This window comes from Phyllobates terribilis, unplaced genomic scaffold (assembly GCF_046119375.1).
Source record: "Phyllobates terribilis strain yellow unplaced genomic scaffold, ASM4611937v1 Scaffold_8__6_contigs__length_399053987, whole genome shotgun sequence".
Classification (NCBI taxonomy): domain Eukaryota; kingdom Metazoa; phylum Chordata; class Amphibia; order Anura; family Dendrobatidae; genus Phyllobates; species Phyllobates terribilis.
The window spans coordinates 180577870-180593901 of NW_027362768.1; the positions used below are offsets into that span (position 1 = coordinate 180577870).

The 16032-nt window shown below is 52.6% G+C and overlaps 1 protein-coding gene across 2 annotated transcripts in view; it reads left to right on the forward strand.

Moving 5' to 3' along the window:
• The window catches only part of LOC141156475 (cystathionine gamma-lyase-like), a 47605-nt gene that overhangs the window by 18401 nt on the left and 13172 nt on the right, over positions 1-16032 (forward strand). For both annotated transcript variants that reach the window (XM_073642677.1, XM_073642678.1), the window contains exons 2-3: positions 3678-3773; positions 4410-4519. In XM_073642677.1, the coding sequence (XP_073498778.1) occupies positions 3678-3773; positions 4410-4519 (206 nt within the window). The remainder of the gene's footprint in view (positions 1-3677; positions 3774-4409; positions 4520-16032) is intronic.

The following is a 16032-nucleotide window of genomic DNA, read 5'->3' on the forward strand; positions in this document are numbered from 1 at the left end:
GAGGTTCCTCTTTACCCACAATCAGGGTGTGCCACCGTAGTCGTACACACGGTTACCTTGCTAGCGGCCCACTCAGATGTTTTGCCCTCCCCCTGAGCTGAAACCCTAGCTACGCCTCTGACCTACCTCATGTAGACCTTGAACACCAAGCCTATTCCTCCTTCCACCACGACCTCTCTTTTTGCCACTCATGTTGCTCAGATACTGTGGTAGGAGCACACTATTAGCAAAACAAAATTAGATTTTTTCTTCTGCAATAGCTCTGCACACACCTGATTTTTATCGTCACTAAATGACAAGGTAAGATATGGCTTGCTGTATAATGTTACTAACAGAAGAAAGTATTTTTTTTACTGTGGATGAGGCCTATATAACATACGAGATGTTCTCCAAACTATTTCATACTGAGATGTCCCCTGCTGTATAACATTAGGAAAAGAACAAAGTATTTTTTTACTGTGGATGAGGCCTATAGGACATAGGAGATATTCTCCAAACTATTTCATACTGAGATGTCCCCTGCTGTATAACATTAGGAAAAGAACAAAGTATTTTTTACTGTGGATGAGGCCTATAGGACATAGGAGATATTCTCCAAACTATTTCATACTGAGATGTCCCCTGCTGTATAACATTAGGAAAAGAACAAAGTATTTTTTACTGTGGATGAGGCCTATAGGACATACGAGATATTCTCCAAACTATTTCATACTGAGATGTCCCCTGCTGTATAACATTAGGAAAAGAACAAAGTTTTTATTTTACTGTGGATGAGGCCTATAGGACATAGGAGATATTCTCCAAACTTTTTCAAACTGAGATGTCCCCTACTGTATCACATTAGTAACAGAAGAAAGTATTTTTTTTTACTGTGGATAAAACCTGTATAACATAAAATACCTGCTCCAAGATATTTCAAACTCAGATCCAGCCTGCTGTATCACGTTAGGAACATCAAAAAAATAGATTTTTTTACTCTGCATAAGCTCTGCATACAGCTGAATTTCACCGCCACTAAAGTAGTAGGTGGCTTTTAGCAGAGTGTATCACGTTTGCGACAGAAAAAAATATTTTGGACTCTGCCTAGCAACAGACATTTTTTTTTACTGTGCATACAGCTGAATTTCACCCACAAAAATGCCAAAGTGGGCTACTATAGCTTGCACTATCACTTTAGCAAATGAAAAATAAAGGTTTTTGTGCTCTGCACTGAGAAGCTCTGCAGAGTCTACATACAGCTGAATTTCAACCCCACAAAATCAAAAGGTAGGCTACAAGGGTTTGCTTGCTATATCACATTAGCAAGTGAAAAAATAGATTGAAGGGATACTGGTGCATAGAGCACAATACAAGCAGTGCACAGCACAGTTCTATGGCATGGGCCCTGCTATTTCTGTCTGAATCTCAGTAATTGCACAAGAAAAAAAAAAGTGCTGCAAGGTTGATTTCATAGTCACATAGCAGAGGACTTATCTACACTATCAGACTTCCAAACAAGCGCTCATCTATCTAGCTAATATCTCTCATTAAATAGGAGCACACTCAGCAGCAGCGTCTGTAAGCTGTGACATGCATAATATGGCGATCAGGGAACATGGCCGCTCCTTATATAGAGAGGACCATGTGATTTCAGCAGCCAATGGCAGAAGCACTTGTGTCTGGACAGTGTGGATGCTTCCTGCGCTCTGATTTCGCTTTCCTCACTTAAAGTTACAGGAAAAATATAAAAGATTACAAGCGTGTTGCTGATCTGACCTCTTCTGAGCTCTCCTCAGCCCCACCACTCATCTACCACGTCCCCCCGCTCATCATACACAAGCACTATGCTAGCCAATCTGTTTAAAACGCTGTAGTTGCCTCGGAATCACGTTCCCGCACTTATTCGCCGAATGGTGCTGATTTTACTGAATTTAAGTAAAAATGCTCGCCTTTCCGATCACGAATCCGAATGTGCCACATTCGTCCCGAATTTAACTTTTGAGATCGGATTTCAAACATATTCGCTCATCACTAATTACGAGGTGGCATTAGTTGGGCTAGGGTTAGGGTTGGGCTAGGGTTGGGACTAGGGTTAGGGCTAGGGTTAGGGTTGGGGTAGGGTTACGGTTGGGCTGGGGTTGTGCTAGGGCTAGGGTTGTGTTAGGGTTAGGGTTGTGCTAGGGTTGGGGTTGTATTAGGATTGGGGTTAGGGTTGTGCTTGGGTGGGGATTTTTACAAAAAGTGCTCGCTACTTGAGTTTGCTTCGGGTGCTCGGGTATGTACCCGATGCGGGTATGTATCGCAGGTGCTTGAGTCTCCACCACATATGTTTTGCAGCTGTTATACAGCCCAAAAAAACTCGCGGCGATTGCCTGCCATGCACGAGCGATCCCCGCATGTTTTTTATTGGGTGTCTAATAACCGTGAAACATACTGGGCGGGGACTCATCAGCAGCTCATCACTAAGTACGAGGTGGCATCAGGTGAAAGTAATCCTTAATGCAGAACAATGCAGATTGCCCTTTAGTGAATGAGGCCCTTGCCGGCGATCAGAAGATTCCTGCGGCTCAGGCTCCTTGCACCCTAATAATATTAAAAAGGTAAACTGCTTCCGGCCACACAACATTTATTACATGTGGGAATGGGGCACATAGATGTGGGTGGTGGTTGTGAGACAGCAGACATGTTTTTCTAATTTTGGACACCCCCTTTAAGATGATGTTACTCCATGCACAAAGCCTTTCATGGCACATGAGTAACCAGAGACATCAATACCCAAGGAAAAAGGACAAAGGGATTGTCCCAAAAGCTGCATTTACTCGCCATGGTACCGACCAGCTATATAAAGTGCGTTCGGCGCTGGTTTGCCTCCGTTTACACAGGACAATGAAGGGGACACAACTGCCTCTGATACTGTCCCCATGCAGCATCATGTTATCGGCACCACGTTATCGGCAGCATCATGTTATCGGCTGCACGTTATCGGCAGCATCATGTTATCGGCAGCATCATGTTATCGGCAGCACGTTATCGGCAGCATCATGTTATTGGCAGCACATGTCCTGTTCACACCGATAAGGTTACACTCCGGCGAGTGCTGAACCTCACACACCGTCATGTCCACACCCTGCAGACAAGACCGGCTCCACGTGCCGCTCTGTGCGCTCATCCACGTGGCAGACGGCTGCCCGAGCTGCTGCTATTTACATGCATTGTACATGCTGAAATATTATTATTTTTTTCCATTTACACATGGACCTGTGAATTGTTTGGAAATTCTCCTGTGTGCACAAGCGCATAGGAAATCATTGATCCGCGGTGCAATCAGAACAAAAATAAGTTCGTATTTTTTTGCTAACATATTTACACAGGTCAATATTCGGGAACGAACGTTCCTACGAATGCTCATCTGCCAATTATCTACTAAATGCACCATAAGCTCAGAGGTTGACTTGCCATGGCTGATTCTTAATGGCTCCTCACTAGTTGCCCCCACAGTGGCTTTAGTTGTCTCCAACCAGGCACATCCGTGCAGCCTGCCGGCGACTGCCCTGCACACTACAACCCCACGCATTCTGAACGTGTTGTGAATATGTTTAACAACTTCTTTTTTTGCAAGATGGGGAAATGTTATATTGGATGTATTTTTGCAGTCTCGTCCTCGGTGTTTCGTTACGATGACGTTTCTTTCTGTCCAGGTTTGGCCTATGCGTCCGGGTTGGCGGCGACACTGAACGTCGCCCACCTTCTGAAAGCTGGAGACCAGATCATCTGCACCAGCGACGTGTACGGAGGTAACGGCTCAGGACAACTTTCATTAAAGCACAATAATGTACGAGATGCCGAAAGTGACCCAAGATCCAACACCCGGTGCAGAAATCCACAGAATATGTCAGATCTGCTAAAGTCGGGGCATATCGTGTTCTCAGTAAAATCTTCAGACTTTTCCAGCTTTATTCACCCAACATTAATGTCCAAAATCAGAAAAAGTTTCCTGATTGCCAAACAAGAACTATCTAGGACGTATCATTTTCTGGCCGCACACTTTAGGAAGCTGTCAGCCGACACTTTTCCTTTTCTCCTCTCCATACACATGCATGCTAAGCTTGGCTGAGCGTGCATGTTTTCCCAATGGGGAGAGGGGAATAAGCAGCTTCCCGACCTCTGGCAGCAGCTTATCTCCTGACAGCTCAAGGGATCAGGCATGTTTACTTCCAATATGCCCCATCCTTCTCACTCCCAACATTTGACACCAGGGAAGAGTCGAGGTACCCCCATATGCATAAGATGGTGGCAGTTCAGTCTGAAATTTGTGGCTTTGGCCGACATTTATCTGATGTCTATAGACTATGGGGTCCTTCACTGATTACAGGTGATGCTATATCCGGATAACATAAGATTAGTCACCCTATAATTTTTTTTCTTTGCAGGAACAAACCGATATTTTAGGAGAATCGCGGCAGAAATGGGCCTGAAGGTGGCTTTCGTTGACTGCTCTGATCTGAAATGTTTGGAAGCAGCAATCACCCCAGATACCAAGGTAAGAGATGTGGTGACTCAGGACGGCTCTCCGTGACTCGTAGTCACACCTGGAATCACTCTGGACCGATGGGCTGCAGCGGTCCTGAGCCCAGGGAGAAGAATGAGGGAATGGGTGCAGCTGCCCCCGCGAGTCCAATTACTGATCTCACCAATAGGCAGTGGACATTTGTCAGCCCCAGACCATCCAAATATTTCTTATAAATTTGTCCTGGAAAATCCCTTTAAAGGGATGTAGCCAGCACGAGTTGTTGAACTCAGGCGATTGGCTGCAGCGGTGACGTGTGCTGTAGTCGTTAGATCACCGCTGTAGCCAATACACTAAGACCAGAGCAGAGCAGAGGAGCCGGCACTGGATCCGGGGAGAGCGACTACTAGCCGTGCTTGTTGTTTTAAAGGTCTGCAATTATTTGGGGAGTACTATTATTATTATTTTTGTTTATAAAGGTAGAAATCCCCTTTAAGAAGTGCACATGTTGAACCCTTAGTCTTAGAAGAAAACAATCTAGCCTCCAAAATTTTTGGCAGTAGCCAATCATCATTTACCGAACCGTTTGAAGACCCTTGCACGATGGGCCGACACAGTCCTGCCCTTGGGAGAAACACATGAAGTGCATGGCCACACCCCAGTGCACTTCTAGCTTAATCTGCATATGACTTCTATTCTAGATTTCTCATGACTTTCCTCCAATAAAAATAAATTTATTGAGGAACAAGAGTCTATATGAATGCCCTATTATTTAATTAGTGGCAAAATGGGGGTCATACATGATTCAGATTTTTCCTTCACTCCTCACATCAAATCACTCACTCGCTTGTGTCATCTACACCTCAAAAACATCAAATCTGTCAAAAACTGAACTACTCGTCTTTCCTCCCTCCACTAACCTACCTGTGCCCGATATTGCCATTTCCGTTTGTGGCTCAACCATTACTCCCCAGCAACAAGCCCGCTGTCTTGGGGTCATTTTTGACTCAGATCTTTCCTTCACTCCTCACATCAGATCACTCGTTCGTTCATGTCATCTACACCTCAAAAACATCTCAAGAATCAGGACTTTTCTCACCTTTGACTCGGCAAAAACTCTTACTGTCGCTCTTATTCATTCTCGCCTCGATTATTGCAACTCTCTACTAATCGGTCTCCCTCTTACTAAACTCTCCCCTCTCCAATCCGTCCTGAATGCAGCAGCCAGGATCATATTTCTCTCCAACCGCTACACCGATGCCTCTATCCTGTGCCAGTCATTGCATTGGTTACCCATCCAATATAGAGTTCAATATAAACTTATCACTCTTACCCACAATGCGCTCCACGATTCAGTACCCCCCTACATCTCCTCCCTTGTCTCAGTCTACCACCTTTCCCGTGCCCTCCATTCTGCCAATGACTTAAAACTAAAATCCTCCTTAATCCGAACCTCCCACTCCGGTCTCCAAGATTTCTCGCGTGTGTGGCGCCCATGAGTGTTCGGTCGCCACAGAGGTACTGCACCTCGCCCAGAGGTGTGGTGCCTCCCTTCTCTCAGGTAGGGAGGGAGTGCTGCACAGAACCCCAACACTTACATCCAACACTACACTACCCCAGGCCAGCAGGAGGGGCAAGATGCAATGTAGTTTTCTGCTGAGCCCTGACCCTGGCTGGGGTGGGGGGAACCCAAAGGTAGGGGGAACCAGTAGTGGGTGTGGGTGGAGGAAGTAGTTCATGGGAGTACTCATACAGTAAAGACATAAAAAGAAGCCATCTTAGAATAGACAGTCAGACTAGTAGCTGGAGAGCAGTCTGGGAGCAGAGTCTCTCTAGGAGCTCTGCTCCACTACAAGGGCCCAGGACTGAGGCCCAGAAGGGGAGCAGGGAGTAGGCTCCGTTCTACTGAAGGGATCCTAGGGGGTACGGCGAGTGCAGGCGGCACCCGTACACCCCGAACCTGCCAAGTGTCAGGAGGATCTAGGCCGCAAGAAGGGGACCGGCCCCTGGCCCAGTCGTGCAGCTTCAAGCCTCGGCTGGAAAAACCGGAGGCTTCTGACTTCTATAGCGGGAGCCAAACTCTCACTTCAATCCAAAAGTAAGGTCGAGCAGGTCTGAGCAACTCCGACGGACAGGGGGGACCTCGCAGCACCCGAACAGGATTCACAGTGTGAAGCGCAGGGTAGGAGGGAGTAAAGACCCAGCGTGAAGTCGGTCTAGGAAGGTACATGTGAAAGTGGGGTTCCGCCAGGTACACCTGAGCTGCCTGAGGAAGGACTGAACCCCTGCCCGGTGAACACAGTGCAACGCGGGAGGATTGCGTCAGTACTGTGTACCTGAGGAACTTGAAAGGAACTGTGAGTAAACTCGGATGACTGCACTTAACTGCCTCCGCTCCTTCATTTCGCCGGTACCATTTCCCTCCCTGCACTACAACGCCCAGCGCACCTCCTCTATCTTCCCCTACACTGCCCTGTGGGGAGCCGTTCCATCACAAGCTGCCCTACCATCTGCCTCAGAGGACTGTTGCTGCAGCGCTGGTGATCCTCACCAGACACCACAGGTGGCGTCACGACAAAATCCCCGAATAATTCCCCTTTTTTCAGTGACCACCCTGGGCCACGGACTGGGCCAGCCACCGTGATGATCTCCCCCTAAAGCAGCCATAAGGCCGGGCCGGCGAGTACCCCACGGCCCTGGGGGCGCGTCATCTTCTGGCGTCACGAACAGGATGCGTGACCAGCCCGTTATCAGCGGGTATTGTGTGCCTAAGGACTGTTTTACTACATTGAATGTGGCGCCCGCCCCAGAAGAACGGGTGCCATTATGTGCGTGATCAAAGACAACAATATGGAACCTCCCATCGTGGGCCGGGTCCCAGAAGGGCGCCAAAAGCATACCCTGCCCCTTGCAACTGTGACTGTCCGCATAGATGTGTCCGTCAAGGCAGGAAGGCCGTCACAGGGAGTGACAGACAGCAAATCGCCATGGGACCGCCCCCAAAAGAGGAGAGGAGGAGGAGAAAAGGAATGGAGACAGGGAGTGGCCTCAACCCGTCTAGCCAGACTGCACCCGGCAGCCGAGATGGAAGGGAGCAAAAACCAAGCCTCTGCCTCTGGCCTGCCGCTGCACCAAGCCACCCCCTCCACCATGGAGGAAGACATGGAGAAGCTATCCCCGGGGGATGTGGAGTTCCTCGAGAGCGAGGTCCTCGAGCAGGGCCAACAGGTGGAGCAAGCCCAGCAGGCAGCGGTCGCCCGGTGGAAAAGTGAGCTGCTGGAGAAACTAGCCGCCCGCCGGAAAGTGAGACCGGATGCCAGCAGCCGCACACCAGCCCCGGTGGAGCCCACAGGAAACCAGGAGGCCATGTGGAACCCAGGAGCAGGTAGGAGAGAATCCCCAGCTCCGGCGCTGCCAGCGCCGACCTGCTCCTGAGCCTCCTGCCCCAGCCCCCGCCATATGCTGCCGCACTCTGGCCATAACCATTATGCAGCCTGGAACCTCCACCCCCGGGCGCGGAACCCGAAAACCCCCCACCAAGGGCCTTTCCGGAACCCCCACCTCTGTGCACTGCATCGGAGGGTCCCCCATACGGCGTCCTTCCGGAACCCCTGGTCCCGGGCGCTAAAGCCGTGGGCCTGTTACTGGGAGCCCTCCCACCACCTCCGCCTCCGGCGCTGGAATGGATTTACGGCGCGCCAGTCTTTGACTGGTCGGCCCGCTACGAGGATCAGCAGCCGTGCCCGATCCTCCCAATGCCAGCACCCCCGGTTGCCTGCCCCGGCGGAGAGGAGTTATGCTGGGACAACCGGGGGGGAGATCTGATGGGGTTCACCCAGGAAACAGAGTCCGCCGCCCTGCAGAGGAAGGAATTCTGCCGGCGGGAGCTCCGGCAATTAGAGAGGGAGCGACGCGCGCGGGGAGCGCGCAGTGAACGTCTGGAGGCCCGCGACAAGTCCGCCAAGGCGCAAGTGACGCGCCCCCTGGGCCGTGGGGGGTATCCGGAGCCGGGCCTGTAGATGCTGGGGATTGTAGTCACCGTGGCGGCGACCCGGTCCGTGACCCAGGGCGGTCAAACCAGGGTAGTCTATGGGTGTCTGTTATATATAGTCCGACTACGCCACCTGTGGAATGCGGTTATTGGGAACCGCCGCTGCAGAGCAATCCGCTGAAGCTGGTGGTGTGTGCAGCAAGGTGATGTAACTCCCCACAGGAAGAGTGGAGCTTCAGGGCAGCGTGTATGGATGATGGGGGTGATAGTGCCGGGATCAGTAATGACAACACGGAGTCGTTGCAGTGCAGTCCTAGGGTTTTTACTGGTGGCAATTATATAGGCCCCAACGGGAGTACTTGCTAGGGATGAGGGCCTGGTCAGTCTGGGAGCAATCCTAGAATCCTCCTGGCCAGATGGAGTTGTAGGCCTGCCGTTCTGACTGTACTCTTTGGCTATCCCGCTTATAGTCGTGTTGTAGCCCACGTCCCCTAGTGTAACGTGCTGTGCTCACCCGTATGGCTGGCGACTCGGATCCCGTGTATTCCTCGCTCCTCTGTGGCAGCACTGATCCTCTCGTGTGGCTGAGTCTCCGGGCTTCTGATGGGGCCAGGAGACCTACAATCTCCTGCCATACGGTTTCTGCTGCTGGGTATGCAATCCCCACAGCCTCGGACTCCGGTGTCCGGTTCTCTGTATGTACTCCGGCCAGAACGAGCTCTGCCAGCTCCAGTCCTCAGCTCCTTGCTCCTTCGTGTCCTACTTCACTCCTCACACTAGACTCTAACTGCTAGACTCTAACTGAGCTAACCCCGCTTCCAGACCCAGTTATAAAGGGCAGGGTCATCCCCTTCCTGGTCTGGGGCAGGAGGTGTTGCATGTAATGTAGTCCTGACCAGGAAACCCCTGTTTTGCTCCCAGACATGGTATTACTACCACTGTGGCAACCAGACCCTCTGGGGTGCCACACAAGTCCGCCAGGCGCAGACAGCCCACCCCAGCCCCCGCGAGGAAGGCCTCATCGTTAAGTTTAATTTGAAGGCTGGGTGGGGCTTCATCCGTAGTCCCGAGTTCAGCAGGGACATTTTCGTCAACCAGCGGGATGTGGAGCCTGAGCTGGAAGAAGGCCATCCCGACCGGAACCTGTATCCGGGAGATCGAGTCACATTCACCTGGCACCATGGTGAGCGTGGCTGGTATGCCCTGCAAGTGTACCATGCCAGCAAGGATGCACCGCTGCAGGAAGTCCCTCTTGACCCGGCTGGGTTAGGGAAAAACGAAGAATACCCCAGGAGGGGTCCCCAGTACTAGGCGTAGTACTGGGACAGCATTACTGTATATAGCCACCAGTCCGGGTGCTGAGTTTAACATGTTGAATAATAATGTGTTTTCTTAGGTACCCATAAGGGTATAGAGACAATAGGGAAGAGGACAGTGATCTCCCTACAAACTTTCTATTGTAAAAAGTTTAGCACTTCTTAAAGTGCACCCTATTGGTTTTATAAGTGCAATCTTTACCTCAGAACAAAAACCCGTTTGGCGTGGCGGAAGACGAGGTCCAGTATCTGGATCATCTATGCCCTGCAGCCATGCCCAGGGCCTACGTTGAGGGTTTGCGGACGGGTCCCTCATTCTGCTGCTGTTGCACCCTGGTGCAGAAACTCTCTTGAAAATGTTTTATATGAAAAGTGCTCTTATAATGTTTTACAAATGTAACGTTTAAAAGTGATGTGCCTCCCATAAAGGGAAGAATGTTTTACAGTCTTATATGCGAATGCATTCAAAAATTTTGTATGTCAAATATCCTTGTTTTTGTTTTGTTCCAGCCTGCGGACATGCTGTGTTTTACCAGTGGGGAATGTGGCGCCCCTGAGGGTTCGGTCGCCACAGAGGTACTGCACCTCGCCCAGAGGTGTGGTGCCTCCCTTCTCTCAGGTAGGGAGGGAGTGCTGCATGGAACCCCAACACCTACATCCAACACTACACTATCCCAGGCCAGCAGGAGGGGCAAGACGCAATGTAGTTTTCTGCTGAGCCCTGACCCTGGCTGGGGTGGGGGGAACCCAAAGGTAGGGGGAGCCAGTGGGTGGAGGAAGTAATTCATGGGAGCACTCATACAGTAAAGACATAAAAAGAAGCCATCTTAGAATAGACAGTCAGACTAGTAGCTGGAGAGCAGTCTGGGAGCAGAGTCTCTCTAGGAGCTCTGCTCCACTACAAGGGCCCAGGACTGAGGCCCAGGAGGGGAGCAGGGAGTAGGCTCCGTTCTACTGAAGGGATCCTAGGGGGTACGGCGAGTGCAGGCGGCACCCGTACACCCCGAACCTGCCAAGTGTCAGGAGGATCTAGGCCGCAAGAAGGGGACCGGCCCCTGGCCCAGTCGTGCAGCTTCAAGCCTCGGCTGGAAAAACCAGAGGCTTCTGACTTCTATAGCGGGAGCCAAACTCTCACTTCAATCCAAAAGTAAGGTCGAGCAGGTCTGAGCAACTCCGACGGACAGGGGGGACCTCACAGCACCCAAACAGGATTCACAGTGGGAAGCACAGTGCAGGAGGGAGTAAAGACCCAGCGTGAAGTCGGTCTAGGAAGGTACATGTGAAAGTGGGGTTCTGCCAGGTGCACCCGAGCTGCCTGAGGAAGGACTGAACCCCTGCCCGGTGAACGCAGTGCGACGCGGGAGGATTGCATCAGTACTGTGCACCTGAGGAACTTGAACGGAACTGTGAGTAAACTCGGATGACTGCACTTAACTGCCTCCGCTCCTTCATTTCGCCGGTACCATTTCCCTCCCTGCACTACAACGCCCAGCGCACCTCCTCAATCTTCCCCTACACTGCCCTGAGGCCTGCTCCACCTGTGGGGAGCCGTTCCATCACAAGCTGCCCTACCATCTGCCTCAGAGGACTGTTGCAGCGCTGGTGATCCTCACCAGACACCACAGGTGGCGTCACGACAAAATCCCCTAATAATTCCCCTTTTTTCAGTGACCGCCCTGGGCCACGGACCGGGCCAGCCACCGTGATGATCTACCCCTAAAGCAGCCATAAGGCCCGGCCGGCGAGTACCCCACGGCCCTGGGGGCGCGTCACGTGCTGCACCAATTCTTTGGAACGCACTACCCAGGACAATTCGATTAATTCCCAATACCCACAGCTTTAAGAATGCCCTAAAAACTCATTTCTTTAGACTGGCCTATCGCCTTAACATACTTATCTAACTGTCATAGTTTGGCCCATATCAAAATTTTCTTCAAAATCATGTTCATAGCATCCATGCACTGATTAGCCTCTGTCTGTACTGTCCACATACTGGCTGGTGACCAGTTCATGTAGTGCTTTGTACTGACCCTATTTAGCATATTATGGCTTTATCACACATTATTTATACATTTTATCTTTTGTGTCCCCCCCTATTTCCTCATAGACTGTAAGCTTGCGAGCAGGGCCCTCACTTCTATCAATATCTGAGTTATGCTTATGTAGCACCCTGAGGATTCGGCTGCTACAGGGGTATTACACCTCAAACCAGAGGTGTGGTATTCCACTCCCGGGTAAGGATGGAGTGTGGAACTGAGCTCAGTAGGCTGCATGCACTACATACATCCCATTTCCGGGGGACAGACCAATGGTACTCCCACTAGAGAAATGTGCAGGTACGACAGTGTCTGTCCCTGGCTGGAGTGGGAGGGGGGTGGAACATCCCAGTAGTGTAGGGGCAGATAGGGGGAGCAGTCTGGGTAATGCTAGGAGCTCATTGGGTGCTGGTCACCTGAGCTCACACATAGAGGGAGTATATAAGGTGGGAACCATCTTAGATCAGGGTCAGTCTGTCAGAGTTGAGTCAGAGAAGCAGAGCAGCTCAGCCAGCTCCAAGGCCAAGAGAGAGAGAGAGAGGAGAAAGAAGGACCCAGAGGCGGAGAAGAGGGAACTCCAAGAACCCAAAATTAGACCAGAGGGTGAAGAGTTGGCACAAGGGTACCGGATCCCAAGCTGGTGGAGGGCCCTAATCCTTAGCCAGAGACCGGAGGTCGTGGGCAGGATCTGCCACGACCACCCACTAAATCCACCCGGAAGGCAAACCGTGAATAGGGTCAGGGAACCCAGAGACAAGGGTTTTACCAACAAGAGGCCCGAGGGAGCCGGACTTAGGTGGATCCCTGGTGGGGAAGGCCAGAGAGAAGGACAAGTCAGAAAGGGAGCTCAGGACCACGCTCCAGAATCACCTGGGGGTTGGCCGAGTCCAGGACCTGGTGGACGCAGCACGGCTCGGGCGGTCACTCAAGGCCGGAGTGACCAACACAAAAGCAGTAAGTAAAACCCTGAACTGCACAGCCCGACTCGGAGTCTTATTACCACTCTCACTGCACCACCACAACCACCACCCTCTACAACTGACCCCCTGAGGCTATACCCCTCCCGTTGGGGGTTATACTACCCGAAGCTGCACACACACCACCAGCCTCAGCGGACCCTGCTGCAGCGGCGGCCGTAGTGACCGCAAATCAACGGGTGGCGTAGTCGACACTAAAGAACATCCAGTAACATCTGTAGGACTGCCACACACTGAGCTTGACACCCTGGGCACGGACCGGGTCACCGCCACTCGGAGACTACAACCCCCATCTGATCCGGCTCCGGGTATCCCCCAAACAACACTGGCCCAGGGGGCGCGTCAACTTTGGCGCAGTCGGCAGGATTACGTGCCCGCAACAACCGGGTACTGCGTGCCTGAAGAAAAGTTCATCGTTACCTTAAAAAGAAGTCTCCCGCCGGTTCCGGAGGGTCCCCGCCAACGGACCCCATCACAGGTCGTTTCCCGCCGGTTGTCCGCCATTTGCAGCTTTTTCCCGCCATCCATGGAGTTTCCCGCCACTGGGAGACGATTCCCGCCATTTCCAAAGATTTCCCGCCTTGGAAGAGCGGACGCCATTATGGGCGTGCCAGAGGGTGTTAAGAGGTCACCTCCCATCGTGGGCCAGGTCGAAGAATGGCGCCAAAAGCGGAAACCGCGCCCACCAACAGAGACTGTGATGCTGGAAGTGTCCATCAGCGTGAGAGAACTGCCCCTGGAACTGACAATCACAAAGTTGCCCCGGGACCACCCTCAATGTGGGCGGAGACAGGACAGGAGAACGAAGATGGGTGTCGCCTGGAGCAGTCTGGAGAGAGCGCACCCGGAGACAAGAAGTCTGGAGAGGAGTCCAGAGAAAGCCTACCCGGAGATGGAGGGAGAGTCAGGCAGCACCGACCCAGTGGTCAGGAGCCTGCTACAAGCCACAACCCCACTAGGCCTAGTGGAGGTCCTGGCACAGCTCCCCCGAGACCGGGAGTGTGCACAGACTGCGCTGGAGGGCCTCGCACGGAGGATGGCCCGGGTGCAGCGAGAGACGTTGGCGGAGTGGAGCCGAGAGATGGCCCAGCGGACCGAAACCTGTCAGCGGAGCACGCCACCCAAGACGAGGAGACAGACCGCCTCTGAGGATGGTGCAGGAGGAGTGAAGGCCGGAGACGGCGCCGAGAAGGGAGCTGAACGAATGGAGGCAGGTAAAGGGGACGTCTCTACCCCGAGCCGGGAAACCGCGTGCCTGCCCCAGCTCCCCGTCGCAGAGCCCGAAATTCCCCCTGCCGTGCCCGTCGCTGCATCGTCACCGCCGCAGACTAGGCCTCAACCGGAAACCGCGGCCGCGACCCCTGTGACGTCACGCGCTTCGACCCTGAGCGCGGCAAAGCAGGAAATACCATTGGCCTGGTCGCAAGGCCTAGTACCCCCGGGCGCCGCCATTCCAACAGCGCCCCCTACCTCCGCGGAGCCACCAGCCTGGTCGCAGGGCCGAGTAACCACGGGCGCCGGCGTTCTTACGGTGCCCTTTTCCTTTAGCGTGCCCCAAGCCTGGTCGCAAGGCCTGGTCAAGCCGGGCGCCGCTACCACCACAGCGCCCATAACACCTAAAGTACCGCACCTGGGTGAGGACCTGTTCGCCCAGCATACGTGCCCGGATGGGCAGCCCTTTGTGTGGCCACCGGAGTTTCACCATCCCCGACTCCGGAAAGAAAGACCCCTAGATGAGCCCCTGATTCCGGCTCCGAAGCCCGTCAGGAGGACCCAGCCCCCGCTAGAGGAGGCACAGTTTGAGTGGGACCCCACCGGAGGAGACCTCATGGGGTTCACTCAGGAGACTCGGGCGGCCGCAGCGGAGCGTGCAGAGTGCTGCCGCCAGCAGCTCGAGGTCTTCGAGAAGGAGCGGAGAGAGAGGCGGGTCCGGGAACAACAAGCACAGATAAGGAGCGCGGAGCAGAAGAGCCGGACCAGGAGGAACCCCCGTGCAGCTCATGGTCCCCGTACCACCGGGACTGTGATTAAATTCAACCTGCAGCATGTGTGGGGCTTCATAAAAGACCATCATACCCCCGGCGACGTCTTTGTCACCCGCAGAGACGTAGAAAGCCATCTGCCGGAGGGACACAGAGGTCGTGACCTGTACGTAGGGGACGAGGTCACGTTCACCCGGCACAAATGTGCCAAAGGACCTTACGCCCTCCATGTACATCGCCTGACGGAGGAGGAGCTGCGGTGTGAGGAGGAGCAGGAGGACCCGGACGGGTCTAAATCCAAAGAAGGAGCAGGAGGACGCCGTCGTTAAAGTACGGTAAAGAGACTGTAAATAGTTACCCATCGGGGTACAGTGAACTGTTGCTGCTTTAAATAAGTCCCCGTTGGGACAAGAGTGAACTGTTAACCCGTGTGTCCCTATTCCCATTACCTGGCCGAGGACTGAGAGCGGCCATATTCCCCTTGTATATAGTTGCGCTTCCTAAGGCGCCCCCTACCGGTTTTATAGTAAACTGTTGTTTTTCTTAAAGAGACTGTCGCGCTTTTCCCGGTCACAAGTTGCACCGTGGCCGGAGGAGCAAGAGACGTTATTTATGAAGAGTTTTTATGAAAAGTTTTATGTGATGTTTTATATGTTTATGTTTATGAAAAAAAAAAATTGTATGTTTTGGATGTTTTTATATCTTACAGCCCGAGGACGTGCTGTGATTTACCAGGGGGGAATGTAGCACCCTGAGGATTCGGCTGCTACAGGGGTATTACACCTCAAGCCAGAGGTGTGGTATTCCACTCCCGGGTAAGGATGGAGTGTGGAACTGAGCTCAGTAGGCTGCATGCACTACATACATCCCATTTCCGGGGGACAGACCAATGGTACTCCCACTAGAGAAATGTGCAGGTACGACAGTGTCTGTTCCTGGCTGGAGTGGGAGGGGGGTGGAACATCCCAGTAGTGTAGGGGCAGATAGGGGGAGCAGTCTGGGTAATGCTAGGAGCTCATTGGGTGCTGGTCACCTGAGCTCACACATAGAGGGAGTATATAAGGTGGGAACCATCTTAGATCAAGGTCAGTCTGTCAGAGTTGAGTCAGAGAAGCAGAGCAGCTCAGCCAGCTCCAAGGCCAAGAGAGAGAGAGAGGAGAAAGAAGGACCCAGAGGGGGAGAAGAGGGAACTCCAAGAACCCAAAATTAGACCAGAGGGTGAAGAGTTGGCACAAGGGTACCGG